Source organism: Opisthorchis viverrini, assembly GCF_000715545.1.
Source record: "Opisthorchis viverrini unplaced genomic scaffold opera_v5_368, whole genome shotgun sequence".
NCBI classification, from domain to species: Eukaryota; Metazoa; Platyhelminthes; class Trematoda; order Opisthorchiida; family Opisthorchiidae; genus Opisthorchis; species Opisthorchis viverrini.
This window is the reverse complement of record NW_008752029.1, coordinates 265,422-286,544: the sequence shown is the minus strand read 5'-3', so window position 1 is coordinate 286,544 and position 21,123 is coordinate 265,422. Positions and strand designations below refer to the sequence as shown.

At 44.4% G+C, this 21,123-nt stretch overlaps 2 protein-coding genes across 2 annotated transcripts in view; one reads left to right on the top strand and one right to left on the bottom strand.

Moving 5' to 3' along the window:
* Nucleotides 1-18,989, bottom strand: part of T265_10470 (hypothetical protein) — a gene marked incomplete at both ends in the record, with an annotated part of 34,526 nt that extends 15,537 nt beyond the window's left edge. Inside the window, 11 exons of the mRNA XM_009176849.1 lie at nt 544-674; nt 2,818-3,114; nt 8,288-8,405; nt 8,502-8,644; nt 9,318-9,437; nt 11,406-11,581; nt 11,637-11,720; nt 11,757-11,879; nt 11,927-12,014; nt 12,051-12,148; nt 18,746-18,989. Of these exons, the coding sequence (XP_009175113.1) occupies nt 544-674; nt 2,818-3,114; nt 8,288-8,405; nt 8,502-8,644; nt 9,318-9,437; nt 11,406-11,581; nt 11,637-11,720; nt 11,757-11,879; nt 11,927-12,014; nt 12,051-12,148; nt 18,746-18,820 (1,453 nt within the window). The remainder of the gene's footprint in view (nt 1-543; nt 675-2,817; nt 3,115-8,287; nt 8,406-8,501; nt 8,645-9,317; nt 9,438-11,405; nt 11,582-11,636; nt 11,721-11,756; nt 11,880-11,926; nt 12,015-12,050; nt 12,149-18,745) is intronic.
* T265_10469 (hypothetical protein) lies at nt 5,201-6,747 on the top strand (the record flags this gene model as incomplete). The annotated part of the gene is given in 3 exon segments (XM_009176850.1): nt 5,201-5,336; nt 6,517-6,598; nt 6,612-6,747. 3 exon segments carry the CDS (start codon nt 5,201-5,203, stop codon nt 6,745-6,747), a joined length of 354 nt encoding a protein of 117 aa, XP_009175114.1.
* Nucleotides 18,990-21,123: the final 2,134 nt, after the last annotated feature.

Here is a 21,123-nt window from a genome sequence, read left to right as displayed (position 1 = left end):
GGGTAGGCTAAAGGCCTTCAGACGACACAACATTACGGTTATTCGTAGTACGCGCTCTTCTTGTTCTTTGTCTGGCCGTTCCTCATTGGCCGTTTTGGCATGGTTGCATCTTGTGGAATGGAATTCCAGTCAGTGTAGTCCACGGGGTCATTGGTGAAGTCAAGCCCGAAGCTTTTGGTCGGTACTCCTGAACGAAATCAATCCTATAGCATCAACTAGGCTCCTAAGAGTCGATTTTGTGAAATGTTGCAGTCACATCTGAGCTGATGACGAGTATGAGGAAGACGGATTGACTTCCGAGGGTTATTCGTATGGCATGTTACCTAGAGAGAAACTGTTCGCGGATATGCGACTAAATGCTTGAGAAGACCTAGACGATGGGTAGCATTCAGACTGTGAAGTAGTGTGGCAATTTTGAGGCAAAAGATTAAGGTCACCTTGAAATCCAACAACCTACCAAGGTGCATGAATTGAGAGTGCTGGACAACAAGAACGTCGGGCGTGAACTTAGCCTACTTATAGGCGAACTCCAGTCACACTTACCATCTAACTTGATGAGACTTTCCTGCTTCCTCATGAAGAGCATGTAAATTTCTCGACCATTTGAACGCCGAGCAACCAGCCAAACGCACGGATCGAGCCGAACAGTGATCTCTTCATGCCAAGATGACGGCCTAGAATAAAGCGGTAATAGAAATAGTGGTGATAATAACGACAATCGAAATAATATACTCCAGTGGCAAATAAGACACAGTGATCGAGAGAAACTGTAAACGTAAGTTTTTCATGAAACCGAAGAGATGACGAGTCACAAGGAGGGCTGTCGAAGAGTACTCGTCATTCCCAGTATTCCGTCGATAAAAACGGGAGACTAACACCACCATCACAATGGCTCAAACATCAATTTCTCCTCGGTTAATACCAATGATCCAGAGTTCGACATGATGGTGCCGTTATGTCTCAGGAATTCAGTTAATCAGGTTTGAATTACTCATGAGTAACCAGACTTTTCTACAAACTACCGCCTCCACCACCCATATGTCGCTCTGACGCGCCTTACATCCGAAAAGCAGCAAACTGACATATCTGATGTTTTACACTACACACCTCTATATATCCCGGGAAATTAATGCGTCGCCGGACAATTGTGGATGTTCTTGAATCCCAAATTAATTTCCTAAGCTTGCTTTATGCAACACTGCCTCATTACTCCTCTTCAAAGGATAATCCCGACATCCATTTTCCAGATTGTTCGAGTTGGTGACATGGCAGAGGAACCAACTTCTACCTGTTTAAAAGCCAAATAACCTAAGGGAACGTCAACCTACATGGTTCCGTTGTCTTTTATACGCACGCTCCGGAATCAGCACCCTTGGGTATATGCGCGCAGTACCAATCCGAGTCAACGGTAACCCAAAAGACACCTTCCATCGAAATCCGACGAATCACGTAGGATCGTCGACGGGGATAGTGTAATGAAGTGACCAAACGTCAATTTGATAACAATCGCCTGTGGAACTGTGGGTGTCGTTGGTTCTATGGTCAAAGGGTTTTCCGCTCTGATTCCCATTTTGAAAACATGAAGGTGTGTGTTACCACTTACGAGTTTTGTTAGTTTAAACGACGATTTACTTCACCCTTAACATGTCGAAACAACTCTAGTTCACCCAAGTCCCTCACCAATTCACCTCGAAAACTAATAACTGGTAGGTTTTCGCCTTTGGAAGTATCAAACATAACCTCACGTGAGGAAATACGCACATATCGCTGTGTCCTATCTATGCCGATTTTGGATAACAGCGCAGAGCCACTGTAGCAGTTGGTCGACCAAGTCTGAAGACGAAGTGATTTATACCTGCAAATTTGTCGAAAATGCTTTCAGAGCGCGCCGCATGGCAGTTCGTGGACCATCATCAATTGATGAGTGACTTTAGAAGTTAGTAATTTCCGGTCATCGCGAAGCACCACCAGGAGCTACCGGATCAATATGGCGTGTCTAAGAATCTCAATATATGCCATGCAGTAATGTTCACTGCAGGTATGTGTATTTCTGTACATCAAACTAGGTTTGTTTCGTTGATCTGAACCTCCATTAGTTGAGGCTGTATATTTCGGACTCAGTTACCCCACCTCAACAGAAGAAAGCCATATATCGATCGCGACACAAGTTTGGAGCAGAATTTGGTCTATTGAAGCGAGTGCAAGATTTCAACAGGCGCGTTACGTGTGTGTACATTGATCACTTTCCAGATGTTCTTCACCAGAAGATTCCGCTGAAGTACCGCAGTCGAGGTTTGCAGGGATCAACACCCTCTAGACATTACTTCAGACCACTTTCGTTTGCCCAGATACAATCGATGTAAAGGGACTATTACCGTAACACGGATTGGCTTCTTAAGTCATTCTTCCTCAAGTCTGAAAGTAAAAAAAGGATCTGTGTCTTACGAGACAACTTCAGATGAGGAACGAAAAACTACCCGGAAAAATTGCTGTTTGGGCAAACCACTGTGACTATTAATGACTTTATGAAGGCAAAACAGGCGGCAATAGACAGTAGAAGATGGAGTGAAGTTCCGATTCGAAGGTAAATCTTGATTCTTCATTCCTATGGAGCTTAAGTGCACGAAACCCAAGAGTGATCACTATACGGGGACCAATGCCTCAGCAGCACGGCACTGGCGAAACAACCGCCTATTAAGCCAGTCTTAGATGTTTGAACATCACCAAAAGGGCACCAATTTTCTAACCAACTGTCAACAGCAGTGAAATAGTGAGATTCAGTACTAACTATGCCGCTGGATTTAACATTAAACCTACCTCAGCAACAGCTCGTTGCGCAGGTTCACCATTAAGTCCAGCAGTGGTTTAGCTCCGTTTATCTGCCGGCGACCAGAACCCGTGTATACATGTAGGGTCGTCATGACGGCATAAGTGGAGGCATTCCAGTAGATAAAACGTGACCTGCCCAGCTTGGGGACTGAAGACAAATCCTGCTCACAGAAATCCTCCGTGGCAAGGGAAGGACCATCATCTGGGGTACTGGAGCCACCGAGTGCAGATAGCGTGACGGCACTCGTGAAAAGACTATCCTCCGTAAATTGTAATGGAAATACACTGCAGGGACAAGGCATTGAAAATATTACAATGGTCACCCGATTACATGAACATCGATTAACGGGACAATCTACACAGAGCACAGATGTTTTTTGCCTTGATCAGCTGTTTGAGCATTAATTCATAATAACTCAATTTACAAACAAAAGCGATGGAGAGACTATGAAGAAAAAAAGTCACATCAATTAACGAGTGGACACAAGTGCTATAAGAGTCACAACCACCCGACAATCAGTAAGAATGAAAAGATTAACCTCAAAAACAAAAGCGCATTTTAAGTGACCTGGAGAAACTATAAAAAGAAAACGGTGAATAGTGAACAGCATGTCCTACTGTATAAAAACTCAATCAATACAACTGAGAACGCGTATTGGCATGAAGTAGAAAAATGCTAGACCTTGCTTATTGATTTTTTGCACAACAAAAATCATAGCTCAACCCGAATGTCGTGGAGGGATCTGAAACTCACTTGGTTTGATTTGGGCTTTGGAAGACATTAGGATAAACTAGTGACTCTTGCAGTGCAATAGACAGGACCTGTTCAGATGATATCGCTTGCACATATAAGGCTATGCTCACAGACACCAGAAATCCAGCTAAGGGACGGTGTTGTATCAATGAATATTATATGACTACAAACAAATTATCGTGGGAACAGTAGCAACATAAGTCAGGGACGGAGAGAGCTGTTTTTCGGGTTGATGTAGAACAGTAAAAACTAAATAATAGAAATAATCGTTCAGCTGTAGCACCCTTTCGGTGCCTAGCTGCCATGCCACCCGAAGGAGGCAGGAGGGCTGGGATACTGTCAGGTCCCCCAAGTCTAGACAGGGGAAGTCGAATGGCAGAGGTCGGATTCGAACCAAGGACCTTCCGGTCAGTAAATTCGCGCTCTAACCACTTGAGCCACCTCGACCCCGATGTAGAACAGTAGCAAATGATGGCGTGATAAATAATAATCATTCAGACATAAGACTCTTTCGGTGCCTAGCTGTCATGCCACCCAAAGAAAGCACGAGGACTGAGACGTTTCCACGTCGCTCAAGTCTAGACAGAAATCAAGATGCACAGGTTGGGTTCGAACCAAGTCAGTATGTTCGATCCTTGATCATTGAGCTATCTCGAGCTCAGCACTTGAAGAAAAAGCACATCCTTTTCGGAAAGGTTTGGTAATAATCAGTAGACTCAATACTGGGCGACGTTTCGATTTTGACACAAATCTTCGTGAGGGCAGGTGACTAGGGGGCGAAATCGCCTTTTTGAAACATTCATTTATCCTGTAATTCGCTCTCAGCTTTATTGCAGAACGTTTTCCTACCCATATTTTTGAACCCCTCCTGAAAAAAGGTTTCTTCAACTCTCAAGAGAACGTCGAAAGCATCTCACGTCGGCTAGACGAACAGTCATGTAATAATACGGAAATTAAGAAGGATGGTACGATTCTTTCAGTTGGCTTGGTAGTAGACTAATTTTCAAAATATTTCTTAGCGATTGACGACGGTGCTCTGTGCATTGGAAGCATTTGGCACAAATAAAAGGCTACCAGTCTGTGCCGGCAGTTATATTACAACCAAACTATAGCATACATTGGAGACTTCCCAAAGGTGCCCAATCACCAATTCGTCAGATGTCTTGCTAGAGATAAAATTAGTTCGATATTACTATGGTCAGTTGTGTAGCAAAATCCGTTGCGCAAAAGCCAAGAGTCTCATTAGAGATCCGTCTTCGTCATAGCACTCATTAAAAGCATGCGGCAAAATATGTCGAGTGGATACCATGCAACTCCCACTGCTTCCAAGGGATAGAGGTTCCAAGGAGCGAAACCACCATCTACTATTGGTTGTCGACCTGTTCGCAGAGCTTGGCAATGGGCTTGCAGACGTTTCGTCACCATACGAGGGGACATCCTCAGAGCGCACTGGTGATCCTCTTATGGTGACGAAATATTTGCAAGCCAATGGCTATGCTCGACGAACAGATCAACAGCCACCTGATTAACAACCAAAAAAACTCACCCGAGCTACCAATATTTCAACACAATACCAACCACCATCTACTATTTAATGATGTGGACTGTTTGTATGCAATGTCGCCGACTGGATTGAGTCCCGAAGGCCTGTCAACAAACCGGCGAATGGATGGACAAAAGCAAACCAGACAGCGCAAAGAAGAAAGTCATCCCGGACCTGAAAAATCAATAAATGCGTGCCTTGCCGCCAAATGTAAGCACACCGCTTGCTTTGGAATTTCTCAAAAGTAGAGCATCTCGTGCAAGCGAATGTGGTCCCTTGTTAAGGGGAGCAAGATCTTAGACACCTTATTATGTGCTTGTCTGTGTCAAATAACTTACAACAATGAGGGAGAGAAAAATATCGCCCTAACTCGAACACCGTAAGGGGCAAATAATTGACCCGTAACGAAACGCATTCGTTTAGAAGAGATGCCCCATGTTGATACAAAGGAAGGATTTGAAAGACTGTTTGACGTTAAGATCTAAGGTGGGCTTATGAATGGACACCTATATATTTTGAGGCATATTAATACAGAATATTGGATACATTATTCCGTTCTAGGTATATATTAGAGAAACTCCTTTTGTTCTAATAAGGTAGGTTACCTAAAATACCTCGCAAATTATTTTGATTTATGTTAATCGGTTGGAAAAACAGGAAGCAAATCACGAATAACAATAAATGAGACAGCTATCTGTACTAATGGATAAAAGAACTTGAGTTTTTCCGTCGTACGAAATGCCCATGAGCTATTTATTTTTACCCAAAAACGTACCAGACATCCGATAAAATGAAAAAATCACGTACTATTGGAGAATCAAGTTCATGCACCTCGCACGGAAATCTTACATATGCTGACACATATGCATTCTTCATATTTACGTGGAACATGCTACTAATAAAGTTGCTGAAAACTTTTTATATTTAGTTTGCGGATGTGATGATAGGAAGAATTTGGAGGTCAAGCAACGAGCACAGCCTTCCGCGTAGATCGTAACACTGGGATTAAGCCATTTTACACTGATCTATACAGACGCAAATAGTGACGACGCCAAGTGGGAGCAAAATATCTGGATAGAATATCTATTGCCGTACTGACTATGCCTCATTGTGAGCTAAACAAGCCAACTAAATCAAATAAAGTATAGGGCGAAACAGATGCGATTTTGATTTTCCAAATATTGTTTTCGGAGGTGTCCTATTCCTCAAAATGAAACATATGACATGTTCCTCTGAAATATCAGGTTTTCGGAGGGCTTTCTAGTGTGCGACGCTGTAGCACATGAAGAAAGCTTACTCGCATGTCCAGTTTTTTCTTAAAAAAAGATGGAATATAACGACCGCCCTAAATTGGAAATTTTTCATTGACTTCCTAGAAATCCTTCTGTAGCATACGGCGTTCTCAAGGGTCCTACTATCCTGTTTGTCTATTCAGGTGATTTCCGCAGAGAGCAAACGTATCCTGAATTGCAGTGAATAGTTAAGGAAATCGGGGAAAGTGTCTGTTAGGCGGAACTCTACACGGATCCCACTTTACCACTGGCAGTCAGGTGCTACCGCCGAAAAACCGATCCCACGCAAGATTAGCCGAAAATTCGGAACGCTTGCTGGTCCGGCATGAAGCCCAGATCTGACCCGTCGAAAGTCAGGACCCAACAGCCAATCAGGACCAAGTATTGGCAGAATGCTGGTTGTCAATGTCGCATCCAGAACGCGTCGGAATTTGCAGAAAGTTATTGCAGCTAGCTTACGGGTTAATATACCTTTTACACCTTTGGTGGTTTTTTGGCGTAAACCCTAGCTTAGGAGGCTCAGAGCGAGAACTAAGCTGAAAAAAATACATATATTACAATGTCCCCATTGAGTAGCTGAGAAGAGAAGGCATCGTAAATATCAGGAACGTCAGCTTCTTGAAAGCAACCACTGAATACCCGAAATCTACCGAGACTCTCAGCTCCGCTAGATGTTGACCAGACAGACAACGCTTCCGCAATATGCAGCACGTCACAGCCTCGTGCCAAAGCCAGACCGTGTGCGTCAGCATTGGACCAAGTTCAGACAGTGTTCTTCCAATAAATAGCTTGAAACCCTTGTACTTTTCGCACTCGCACGCACTCACGCTCTCGCACTCGCTTGTTCGGAATAGAGCTGTTGTGTTCCCTCCTGTGAGTCTTTTTTCTCCGGCACTAGACAGTGGAGCGGGTCAGCAGGAGATACCTCAGATTGGCGAATCAACGGATATAGCAGTAAACATTTAGCGACTCGTTGAGGGATCAAAACCGCCGTGGTAACAGTTTCCCAAGTGAGTTTTCACGCTGTACTTTATTTATGAATTGCCTTAAGCTGAATTCAAAACCAATTCCTCACATCTCCGTAGTGTCGAAGGACTGATTCGGGTGAAGCCTATCAGTAAATTGAAAGCATCTTTCCGAACACTCATATAACTTATTCGTAGTATCAGACGTTTGGAAGTGATTGGTCCTCGTTCGTCAAATCATCAAGCCTATGGGTACACGAGTTCAGTGATAGAACCAGGCAATTTGGGTGACGAATACCGACAAGGCCACAAAACGAGCGAAGAGCGAGGCAACCATGATCACCCAGAGAAACTAGGCTATCAAATTTTTCCGACTGATGTTAATTTCATTGCGTACACTCAAGGTGTGCATGGATAAAACAAGCAAGCAATGGTCAAGCCGAACAATTTTCACTGAGCGACGTTGCATGCGCAGGCTGAGGTAGGTGAGTCACTGTCGTATGCTAAAAGTTGAACACATGCGATTGTACAGGTGGTTCAGCAATCTGACAGTCGCCGTTTGTTTTTACTCTTGAGTACATGCAATGGAAGAGAAGAGAAATGCACCGACGAGACCCCAACCACAGAGTTTATCCTCATGCACAGTTCACGTTATGTTTAACTGGACTTCACCCATTCAGTACATAATAAATCCCCTTCCACTCCGCACGAACTATCTCTGTAAACTGATTACCGACCACGATGAACAGTCAACAGTCACCTGGTCAGTCAAAAAAAGTAGAAACCTAGACGCACTGCAAAGTTTAGTGAGTGTATTAAACGGTCACAGTTGATATCCGCACATCAGGGCGTGTGAAACTTAGCCGATAGGGATGAATAACAAACGTGGACTCACGCAGCTTACCTACCGCCGACGAGCGAGCTCGACTGGTGGCCTGCCAGCTTATCCGCCAAAATTGTCAAACGTGGGCCGACCATTGCGTCGAACCGAACAAAGAAATCCATTGGTATTGGATTGATGCCTAAAACGAACACAACGCATCGTCGACCGTAGTCAAAAAAGTTCTGTAAGTTGGTGAGGAAAATTAATGGCACTGCGGACACACTGGCGAGCTTACCACGAACGACGAGGCAGAGCACGGCTCTCAGGGCTTGATAGGTGACCAGCTGGCAGTCTGGTAGATTTGAGCAAGGGGAACACAAGACTGGACACTGGACAGATTCGGCAGTATCCGACAGGGTTTTCGGTCCGACTAGGAACCTGAAATGAATCAGAGGGGTCGTCGTAAAGGACGAAAAGTGACAGGATTAGATAGAGAAGGAGACTTGATGAATACGTGGAAAATTGGAACAAATTTCACGAGGTATAGTATGTACAATGGTCAACGGCTAAGCCAAGCCACATTAAAAAAATTGTTACTGTTTGAAAAAAGTTACCTACGGTAACCAGACAAATCTGATTAATGAGAACACGTCTAACCATGACGTGTTAGACTACAGACCCTTCCACAGCAGGATTGAGTCTACAATACGAAGGGATTCGTCTGGCTTCCGCGAAGGCGCACTAGAAATGGGGAACCGAAACTAGAATCAGGAAGAAATGTGTTGTGGCCGAATTATCGATTGAATGCACTCATTGCAAAGGATGGGTCCACGTGGTTACCGGTCAATAAACAAATAGTGGAAGCAAAACAGTGCAACACAATGATCTAGGCAGTCCTAATGAGAGAAACACCTGAACTGCCTATTGGATCTGTCCAAATCTACAAAGTCAATTGATGGAGCTGAGAGTATGTAAACAACGCATGTCGAAATCTGTGGATAACGCTGGACAACTTGTTCACAAAGACCAAGAAACCCGGATATTGGAAAACAGGACAGGTGGAAAACAACCTAAAAGGAGTATAGCTGAGTTTTCATCATACCATACTAACCTTCCCAAATGCTTAGTTTTTACGGCTGCTGCCGTGTGGGTTAAATCCGGTTGCTCCACGAAAAGGAACGAATTTAAATAGTGGTACAGGTGACGAGCGTAGCTCAACTCCAGTGTAGACCTGAAAAAGGAAGCAGTAAGGTGGTTAACGCAGTTAAGCGGCGTTAACCCATATGTTCAAAAGCATTACAAGTATGGTACAAGTAGAAGACGAATCGTCCAAAGTGTGCCAAAGCTGTCTACGAATCTCCACAGTGCAGTAGTATGCAATTGTGAAACATGGTCACCATACTCACAAGATAAAAGGATAATGTGTCAACGATCATCTGTGATAATTAAGTGCATTGAGCGGTTTCTGACAACGCGTATCGCTCTGCAGCTTGCATCGACGAAGTCCGCTCCGGTTAATAGAAGGTAGATTCACAAAGAATGAGCTTGAAGCGAAGTGTACATCGTCGGTAAAATGCTACAGGAGATACTGACAAAGATCCATCACACTACGGCCATATAGGGACCCGAATCAATCGCAAAATCGACCAAGTGTGAATCCAGCCACATGCTACTTCCAGCCCACACAATCGAACATTAGGCAACCATAAAATCAAGCAGTGCGCGTATCGGAAGGAAACCAAACACTGAACTATGTCATCAACACTGTTATTCTTCACAAACGAATTATGCAAACCGACAATCTAACGGAATGTTGAATTTGAACCAGATAGTTTTACTGCACCGTGGAGAAAGAGGATTAAAATGTACGGCAAGAAAGTGTGATTCTATGATCCACAACACTGTTACTCTTCACAAACGAATTATCCAAACCGACAATCTAATGGAATGTTGAATATGAACCAGGTAGTTTTACTGCACCGTGGAGAAAGAGGGTTAAAATATACGGCAAGAAAGTGTGATTCTATGATCCACTCATCCATCGCGACCTTTCCGTCCCCGAATCCCGTTAAGTGAATTACGCAAGATGGGGGTCCCCATATTGAGGTGATTATCATACGATTCTGAAGACCACTTAAGACCGGAGCTCCTACATGTGTCACAAGACCTCACTGCAAGCCCTCTGCTAGCTAAAAATAATAATAAATAGTCTTTCGGCTGTCACACCATTTCGGTGCCCAGCTGCAATGCCATCGGAAGGAAGCACGAGGGCTGAGATAATGGCAGATTGCTCAAGCCGAGGGACAGGGGCAGTCGAGATGCATAGGTTGGGTTCGAACCACGAACCTTCTGGTGACGCCTTAAGCACTGAGTTATCTCAAACACATGTCGATGACTACAGACGTATACACATTGTACGTATTCTCCCATGATACACTCCTAGGATTCTAAGAAATACTGCCTCACAAAGCGGGACCCTGTTGGTTTATCGTTATCAGTGAAATCTAGGGAGAACTTTAACTTATCCTTAAAAAGGGAAGAGAACGTAAGTCGAGATGCGTTGGGTTCGAACCACGAACCTTCTGGTGACGCCTTAAGCACTGAGTTATCTCAAACACATGTCGATGACTACAGACGTATACACATTGTACGTATTCTCCCATGATACACTCCTAGGATTCTAAGAAATACTGCCTCACAAAGCGGGACCCTGTTGGTTTATCGTTATCAGTGAAATCTAGGGAGAACTTTAACTTATCCTTAAAAAGGGAAGAGAACGTAAACTTTGTCGGATTCATAACTTATTTCCGCCAGGCGTTTCGTAGAGAGTTTGATTTGATGGCCAAAATAATACATAAAACCATGATCGGGTATGCGGTGATCTTAGCAGGATGAATCTTCATCTACTTGTTCTAGTGCCAACACAATAGTTTATCTGCATCGAAACCTACCCTCCTTTATAGGACTCTGTATGTTATTAAAAGTAATGGTGAGTAGCCGAAGGCTTTTTACTTGATTGACCCTACATTTTGCGGCACCTTTGTGACTGTCCATTTGCGTTTCAATTAAGGCCGTCTGACATAACCGACAAGTAAAGACACTTTCGAGTGTGAAAAACTTTCTTTTATGTGAATAGGTTATTTTTCAGGTTGAAATATGCAACAACACCAATCAAAAGTTAAAAAAAAGCCAAACTCACTGAACCAAACGACCATCGTAGAAGAAACTGACGTGCCGAATGGAACGAAATGCATATCTGATGCGGTTTACAAGACCCTGAACTCGAGCGAAATCGGCCGGATCAGTAGCTGTAAACTGGATCCCATTGAAACAATCCAACAAATCACAATGCTCGAACAGCATGGTTCGGAGATACTGTAGGCAGAATAACCCGAATGTCATCATTCTGAGCAAACGAGCGGTTAGTTACCCTTGAGAAAAAGTGATCCAAGCGTTGTTTCAAAATGTCCAAACCTTCTGTGTCAAGAAGAGCTGGTATCTTCCCATTGAATAGCTAGAAAATAACAAAGTGAGACAAAAGGATCCCAACCTCGAATGTTTCACATGCTGTTGACAAAACGGTGCTTAATACTTGATCATTGACGTGGCAGTCACCATCGATGTGATATGCGTGATCCTGGGTTAGTTTGGCCTTTGGTGGTAACATTACACTCTGAGACAAAAAGCTGTGATAGGGGGGGGGGTGGCCAAGAAACAAACCATAACAGCCCAAATGTCATTGGTCAGTGGGTGGAAGTATCGTCTGGTTGAGGAGGTTTGTAGTGTTTGGCATGCGGAATCGAAAAACCTGAGAAACAGAGTGAAACAGAAAGGAAGCACGTACCGAGTGAATGACATTACAGCTTCACATAGGCCAAGTGACTTTAGTCGCTCGTTCATTGACGTGTTGTGAGGGAAAAAGTACAGTAGCTTTTTGTGTTCCTGAAATACGGTGCAGATGAAAAAAAACTCTTTATGAAAGTATAGGACCGAAATTCATCAGTACGAACGGTGGTTTCAGTATTCATTTCAAAAACACTACGTCAAAACGATACCTAATGGTATGAAATGTTGGACAGGTAACAGGTAGACTAAATCCTTCGCGACGCGGAAAATGTGAGAAAACAATCATTTAAGACAGAATTTAGGACATGGGGACATGCTGGAAAAGCAGCGGTAAAGTGTAAATTGACGATCAATTGTAAACCCGTTTCACGTTACCACATCCTCAAAAGTCATCTGTTCGGTGCCCTAAGTGCTAACAACTAGATCAACAACTAAGAAGCAACACCCGGGAGGGTAAAAAAAAACTACCACTGAAGATAGGATTAGTAACAACCCACTTCTATCTGTCATCTGCCTGCACGACCACCCATCCGTGTGTATCTGTGTGTCTGTCGATCTCTCTAACTAACACTTTCGACAACAACTCATGTTTGAGAAACTAATTCAGTACACCACCACTACCATATCGGCCAAAAGGTAACGAGGCGCGATTAATCACGTACTAAAATACGAGCACCGACGGGTAAGTGTTTTGCAAGGAAATATTGAGAAACTCCCAAAGGGACTCTTATGGAATGTTCGTAATAGTGAGCCCCCCCCCCCCCAAGAGAGATCACCTATCATTAGTAAGTACAAAATCCATTTTCAGGGGGTTCTGTAATAGTGAGCCCCCCCCCGTCGAAGAGAGATCACCTATCATTAGTAAGTACAAAATCCATTTTCAGGGGGTTCTGGTTCCTGGAATCAGAACAAAATCTGCAACTGTGACATGCTGGATGAGCTTGACTGCTGCAATTATCTGCGGGCAGTGGTGGCTGGAATTCCGTTTTAAAATGTGCAGACATTGCAGAAAGGCTGAAGGTGGGCAGTCAGACGAAGGGCAATGAGCTCCGTACTACGTTTCACCGTGATACAAGACAGTTCGGAGGTAAAGTCATACTATTCTTTGCAATAGGGGTGTGAGCACCGTAAGGTGTTTTCTCCTGACGGCCAGCGTGTCCATATTTGTGGAAGCAGTGATTCTACTTTCCCCAGAGGAAGGATGGCCCTGAAAATTGCGCACTATGGTCGCCCAACGGTTGACCATGACCACTTGTGGTTTGGGTCTACTTTCCCCAGAGGAAGGATGGCCCTGAAAATTGCGCACTATGGTCGCCCAACGGTTGACCATGACCACTTGTGGTTTGGGAAATACGGTCGAAATAAAAATGAAACTCAACAAGAGCCCGATAAATCTAAGGGAAGTAAGATTAGGAGTGCGACATGTTTTCCTGTACCCTGGACCCAGGGGCCATGGTCATCCTCCCACAGCCAAGCGGGTCTTACTGTTGAGATATTGATACCGAGTAAGGAACATATATCACCCCCAGACTTCTGGAATAAATCTACGGGTTAGATGTCGAAACGAAACCCTACACCCTCCCATTACCTTTTGCGCCAAAAATTATGAGCCGAAGCCTCAATGATGGGTGTCTATGATAAATCCCTTTCCTCAAGATGCGCAACGAGGAATTATTGTTTCGTCCTCGCAGGTCTTCGCTCACCAGCCCTTGTCCACATGCCCTCCGAACCCTTCAAGTAACTCAATTCAACCGATCAACCAACCAGCCCACTAACCATTGCTTTTTGTCAACTCTCTCGCCTAGCGAAATAGACCGAAGTAATTATTTACCCAATTCAAAAGACCTGGTACACACGGAGTTTTCACTGTCAAGAATTCAGTTTGGTCTTCAGGTCAAAGACAGAGTATGCGCTGTGATAGTTCAATCCATATCGCCTTGAAGATCAGAAACGTGGCCTCTAAGCGTAAAGTATGCATGACTATGAGTATGTAAGACCATGTATGTAAGACTATGTAAGACTATGAGTTTGAATGTCGGTGCCTTCGAAGTATCAGCCGTGTCTTGCGCTGACACTGCAGTAAGAAAGTCGAGGCATGCCGGATGGTTTTGGAAAGAAACACTCTCACGATGGGGAAGCAAATCAAGCTTCATAAGTTGTGCTTTTTAAGAAATTCACTTTGCAAGTCTGTCAGGGCGCGCCCAGACAGAAGAAAAAGCACATGTGCAGAGTGACGCATCCCCAAGGTCACCATCGGTTCGACACGTTCGAAAATTAGGTGAGTTGGCGGCTCTCACCAAACGGTTTAGCAACACACGACCAGCGTAGTGGGCCTGAGAATATTCACGACCGGAACACCACCATTGGCTGTACGGAGCGAACAAGTGAGCGACCATATTTGGTCAATTAGTCCTCCTATATATATTTACGCAGACGCTCGGTATGTTTGGTCCTGGCAATACAGTCGTGTCCCCAGTTCTCTGTCTTCTCTCTATCGCGTAGTCTGGCAGGCTCAGTGCAGGCGTAACCAATAGCTCGGCCACCACTACAATACAACACTGGCAGACGGGTGTTCACAATGGCAATTTCATTTGAACAGATGCAGTCTCTCCTCAGACAGCAGCAGCAACAGTTTGACCTGGCGCAGTTGAATCTCATCGAGACACTTACTGAGAAATTGTCACTACAGAAGCCGATTAGCCAGACCATTGAGCCGTCCACTTCAGTGATCGACACGATGCTCAACGCGATCCCTGAGTTCCAGTTCGATCCGATCTCACGCAATACTTTTGATTCTTGGTTCAACAAGCATGAAGAATGTTTCAGATTGGATCTGGGAAGCAGAGAAGATTCTTAGAGAGCAAGATAGTTGGTCGGGAAAATTGGAGTGGCCGAACATGAACGCTTTACGAATTATATTTTGCAACGAAAACCAAGTGACCTCCTGGCTTTCGATGAAACCGTTGCTGTTTTATCGTCAATCTTCAAGGAACAGGCTTCCTTGTTCAGCCGTCGATTTCACTGTATGAATTTGAGCAAGAATGCTTCTGAAGACTGGGTTACATACGCGGGCAAAGTCAACAAGGAGTGTGAACGTTTCAACCTCCGAAGCATGACAGAGGATGAGTTCAAATGTCTTATATTTGTGTGCGGGTTGACGTCTCCTGAAGACGCAGACAGAAGAACAAGAATCTTCAGCAAGATTGAGCAGAACCCAGACGTCACATTACACAATATTACGTCGGAATGCCAGTGCCTGATGAATCTGAAGCGTGATACTGTCATGATACAAGAAAGTGACCCCAGCAATGCTGTTCATGCGATTCAGAAGCATACTGTCCGTCAGGGTGACAAGAAACCACCTTCGGCATGCTGGAAATGTGGTGAGTGGCATTTCGTCAATTTCTGTCCGTTCAGAAGACACCGCTGCAACAGGTGCTCCCCTACTGGACACAAAGGAGATCGGTGTCATGGCAAAAAAAGGCAAGCACCCAAGAAGCATTTTCCACCCAGAACTCCCCACTCCGAACTTCCTAAGGCTCGTGTTGTTCTGTCCGCTCATCAACGCCCACACGTAAACAGGAGGAAATACGTATCAGTGCGTATTAACAGCACACCTGTTCGTCTCCAGCTGGACACGGCATCAGCCATTACGATCATTTCAAAAAGAACTTGGAAATTTACTGGCAGACATCCGGAAGTTGACTGAAACTCTCTGGTGAGTTCAAATGTTCCATGACTCTTGATGGTATCAATGTAAGTGGCATTTGTCATGTGTCCGATCGTCCTGGATTGGATTTGTTAGGATTAGATTGGATTGACAAGCTAAACCTTTCGGACAGGCCACTGAATACCATCTGTTACAAGACACAGGCGACGAAAGCAAACATATTCAAGAAGCTGCCTGACTCGTTTTGGAAGAGGAACTCATAAGGTCGCAGCCCGTACACTAAGTGCTTGTCAAACCACCCTCAATCAAATGGCCAAGCCGAGAGATTTGTGGATACTTTTAAACGAGCACTGTTGAAATCTCGAGGGTAGGGACCAACGTATGACCTATCTCCAAAAGGGGGAAATGTCAAGGCACGCCCAGACAGAAGAAAAAGCACATGTGCAGAGTGACGCTCCCCAAGGTTCACCATCGGTTCGACACGTTCGAAAATTAGGTGAGTTGGCGGCTCTCACCAAACGGTTTAGCAACACACGACCAGCGTAGTGGGCCTGAGAATATTCACGACCGGAACACCACCATTGGCTGTACGGAGCGAACAAGTGAGCGACCATATTTGGTCAATTAGTCCTCCTATATATATTTACGCAGACGCTCGGTATGTTTGGTCCTGGCAATACAGTCGTGTCCCCAGTTCTCTGTCTTCTCTCTATCGCGTAGTCTGGCAGGCTCAGTGCAGGCGTAACCAATAGCTCGGCCACCGCACAACCCAACAAAGTCAGAGGGTCATTTACCTCGTCCCCATGCTGAGTTGAAGTGACCAATGGATGGGCAGTCCATCACCTGGCGTTAAAGTTTGGAAGCCCTAGTCAGTAAACTCTATCGGGCTGGCAACTGTCACCTCCTTTAGTGGGGATCAAGTGACTCAACCCACCAACGCCTAACGACACTGCCGGACATGATCCAATCACAGTGAAAGGCAATGATGAAACACAGCTGTCGTATTCGATAACTGGCTGCCTGGTATCCAGCTTCTCTGAACAATTAGACCGATTCAGTACAAACCAAATAATTATCCCATCGACTTTAGTGCCTGGAGATATTATCCTTGCTCTCCCATTTTCAGGTGACAGAAACTAGAGCAGGTAGAACCAACGTATCTTTGGAACATGGTTTATAACTGATAAGCTGAGCTGAACTGACTTCTAAGTGGATTACTCTGTGCACATCAACCTGGTGCCGAAACCCCAAAAGTCGGAGATGGCGTTCACATATAGAACTTTTAGGAAGGGAGCTATTATACACTAATATATTCAGGTATTAAATGTATTAAAGTGAGTGTACCCGAGTTTCGTTTTGGAGTTGGAGGTCATCAGAAGGACTGTGCCACTATCCCTTACAAACCTTATTCAACATACATCTGTATATTAGGAGCATTTGATCCGTCAGAAACCGACAGCAAACCCGTCATTGAAATCGTTAATATATGCCCTACAGAGTTTCCAGCCACGTACAACAGAATTAACTCGCATCCCAGCCAGCAGCGAAAGGACCACAGAGTACATGGATTAATAGCAACCGTTTGTGTCGCACTCTGTAACCTGTTCCAGTGAACCAGTTGTTAACAAAGATTTGGAGTAAAAATCAGAAGTTTCCTTGATGGATAGTACGTATGGACCAAACTACTACTTAGATGGAACCTAAAATCTATTATTGCAATCTAATCACCACCAATAACAGAATCAAGGGGATAAGTCAGCGATTTGCCTGGTAACACTGAACTAATCTCGAATCAAAGCGTTAGACTGTGGTGTCCTCCAAAACACGGCTGCCATACATACAACCTGGGGCAGAAGGGCTGTGATACAACCAAATCGTGCAGGATTTGAAAGGAGTGACAGAAAATCCAAGATTGCAGTGATATCGAAGTCTCCCTCAAAAATTCACAGGACCTTTCACTACCAACACCAACTTATACTGAGGCTGCTTGAGGAATGGATGCGTTCGGTGCGAATTACCGAATTTCAATCAAAATCTGGGTTAACCTCGGCGGCAGTCAGATTGGCCTCGATTGCAATCACCAGTCAAAAACGCCGGTATATGTTCTCCTACTTGTCGATGCTCTGGCGTTTAGGAGATACCACTTCCATTGCATTATCAAGTCTAGTTTTGGTTCTATGCTGTTTGAAACTCAACTTATCGTCCATCATCCAAGTTTAACATGAAGTCTTCTTGGGTGGTGAATACGCACATTCGAGACACATGTTGAGTTGGAAGCTGCAGAGCTGATTGGTTGTAAACTATGCTGGTAACTCTAACCTGTAGAATCTACGAAAAAATCTGGTCAAATTATCTAAAGGGTCGGTCTTAGCATCTTTGTCCACGGCTACAACCAGAACAGGGATAACGCCAGATCACAGTTGATCATACAATTTAAGTTTGCCTCCTAAAGTGGCAAAGTCGGCGCACATATGGAGCTCAGCGAGATCCCGAGGGGACGTCCTCTGAGTCGAATGATGACAGTTGTTGACATGGACACCCATGAGATGACGATATCATTAGTGTTTTGACCGAGTGTGAAAAAAAACTGAGTTGGATGCAGTCATCCTACTGCAATAAATACAAATGGTTTGTGCTGGACACCCTAATAAGCTTAGGTCCATAGGCGGGTAGACAAAGATTGGAGGCACGCAATGTTGACGTGATGTTTGTGTAGAACCTATGTGATAATAAGTAGGTCGGCAAGATCAAGAAGGTTTCTCACATTTCAACAACCGGAGCAGATGCTTCTGGAATAAATAAATGATTTTGATTCAAATAAAATTTATCTAACACAGCAGTACGAACTTATTAGCTATAGATAGAGGGCCTGCTGACTACTTGTTTTGGAATTAAAAAAACATTTTGGGTGTCATTGCTTAAGCAACGTTTGTGAAAGAAAGTAGGTACATCGAAATAGAAAATGTGAGCTCTACAATGGAAGGCAAAGCCATAGGAAACAAATATCACAAAAAAAAACTTACGTCTCCTTCTCTCTGGCACAGATGCGGGTAGTAGATGAAAAGCTCAGAAAGCCTGAGGCGATCAATTGTGAACATTTGGATAAACCTCCGGAAAAATAAAAGAGCAAGTCAAATTAAAATGACTCAATCCCAAGAACAGTATTGTATGCTGAATCTATCTGACACCGAGTAGAACGTGCAAACGAAGTGCGATCAACATCGGGAACTGAATTCTGTTCCAATGTGTAGCGCACGATGATACTTCAGCCTGCAAACAGATAAAGTGAAGCCGATAGACAGGCAGACAGGAGAGAAAAGCTGACCTAAAATAAATGTGGAAGTGGTCCTCCAGGAGATTCCGTGCGAAAAACGATGCGGCCACATCAAAGTAGAGTTATAAATAGAGAAGTCGACTACAGACGGAAGCAACTGAAAACTAGCCTCCAGAAGAGTGGACACCATATCGCAGCGCTTGTCGGCAAAAGTGAAGGCCTCTTAACGTTCATTCTTCAACATTAGAGAAGGAACACTGCAGCTAGCGAAGTGTGATCAGAGCCCTTAACATGTTGACACAAAAAAGGCGAGAACTCATCATATGTAGGTCAAGGACTAAAAGGAGCAGTGCGATAAGATTGAGAACTTTTCCAACTAAAACAGGTGCTGCGCGCTGTGAAAGCGCTAACTCACCATCCATGATATGAGAACTGGTTGGTGTGAAATTGGAGGTTCTGAGAGAACTCGTACATTTGACTTAGTGTCATCACTGACATAATATAGGAGAGATGTTTATCTGTAGACTATGCAGGTAGGCTGATATTCAAAAATTCGAAATACCACAGAACGCGGCGGAATACATATATATATATATATATATATATATATATATATATATATATATACGTTAAAAATGTTCGGCGATCCGTAGTCAGTTGTATAAATGAACTACGAGGGCAGCGTCGATGAAAGTGGAGTTGGGTTGAAGAATGCTTACGCTTCATTGAACGGCCGTAAAATACATGTACCTGAGGTTCTCTACAGCGACCGTGCAGCTGGACTACAAAAGGCGAGAGCCCAGTGGACACGCAGACAAAATGGTTTTGATGTTCAGTTTACACTCAAAAGAGTAAGCGTCAAGAAGTAAACAATGGAACGATATCCTTTTAGGCTCCTGACAGAACGGTTAAGTACACGGGAATTCGTTAGCAACATGATACGAAATATTGGTCAAACCGTTCAGGTGTGGCACATCTTTCTTGAATAGTTTCCGCGCCTGCAGTGCGGAGCATGAAGGGTAAGGTACTGCCTAGTCAAATCGGTTCGAACAATCGACCGATCAGCAAATTGACACTAATGACAACTACTACCGACGGTGTTAGCTTCCGAAACTCTCGAAATAAGAGCAAATGGTGTCAACTGTGCTGATAATATCGGAATGCGATGTTCCAGCGGACACATGAAAGCGGACTCATCAACATTCTTCTAGTTCCTTGGGTCCACAACAACAAATTACCAAACAGGACACCCAGTAAAACGTATCGAGTTGTCACCGTTCAGCTTGTCATACCAAAAAGCGTGTTCCCTGTGCACCTATTCATTCTCATTTATGTCCCTACGTGTCCAACCAATGTTCAGCTTCACTGAGTTGAGCGCCTTACTCCTATCACTTTCGTGAAGTGTTAATACCATGTAACTGTTTTCCGAAGCAACGAACAGCAGGCAGTACTTCCTCTCTACCAAAACACTGATTTTCATAGTTCAAACTGCTTGGCTCCAGATTAGAGCCAAAAACATAGACAGAACCAAACAAGTTCTCATCATGTATCATCTCAAGGTGACACATGAAGTTACACAACAGAGACGATGGCACCAACTCCCCGTGTGTTCCAGGAAATATAGTCTGCGGTGCACGATTTCCCATATCTATCTTTCACTGCGAGAAAGCCCGTCACGAAGAGACTGTACCTTACCGTGGTGTGGTAGTTTGTGTACCTCGTCGACCCATTGAGCTATACTGGGGGGTGTCCGCATGGTGCTCACAGAGTCTCTCATACCAGGTTGGTCCATGGGTAGAGGTCCGACGAACGTAGTCTCCTGGCCCTCCAAGTTGGGCGTTGGAACATGTATGGTGACGTGTTCCCGACCTAAAGCTGCCACCTTGACGTGGTGGCCGGGCTTCAGTGCTGCAATGATCCCGCGGGCTACATTGGCTGGAACTTCGTTCCACAAGGTACAACCATGCCAGGAAAGCCAAAGGGGAGGAGCCAGACCAAGAGCAGCGAGACCCCGCACTACGAGCAATCGTGGCACGGGGCGGCCTGGGGGTAAAGTCGTAGTGTCCTCTGCGACAGGAGTGTGAAGGCAGTAAGGTGTTTCCCCCAGGCGACCAGCATGTCCATATT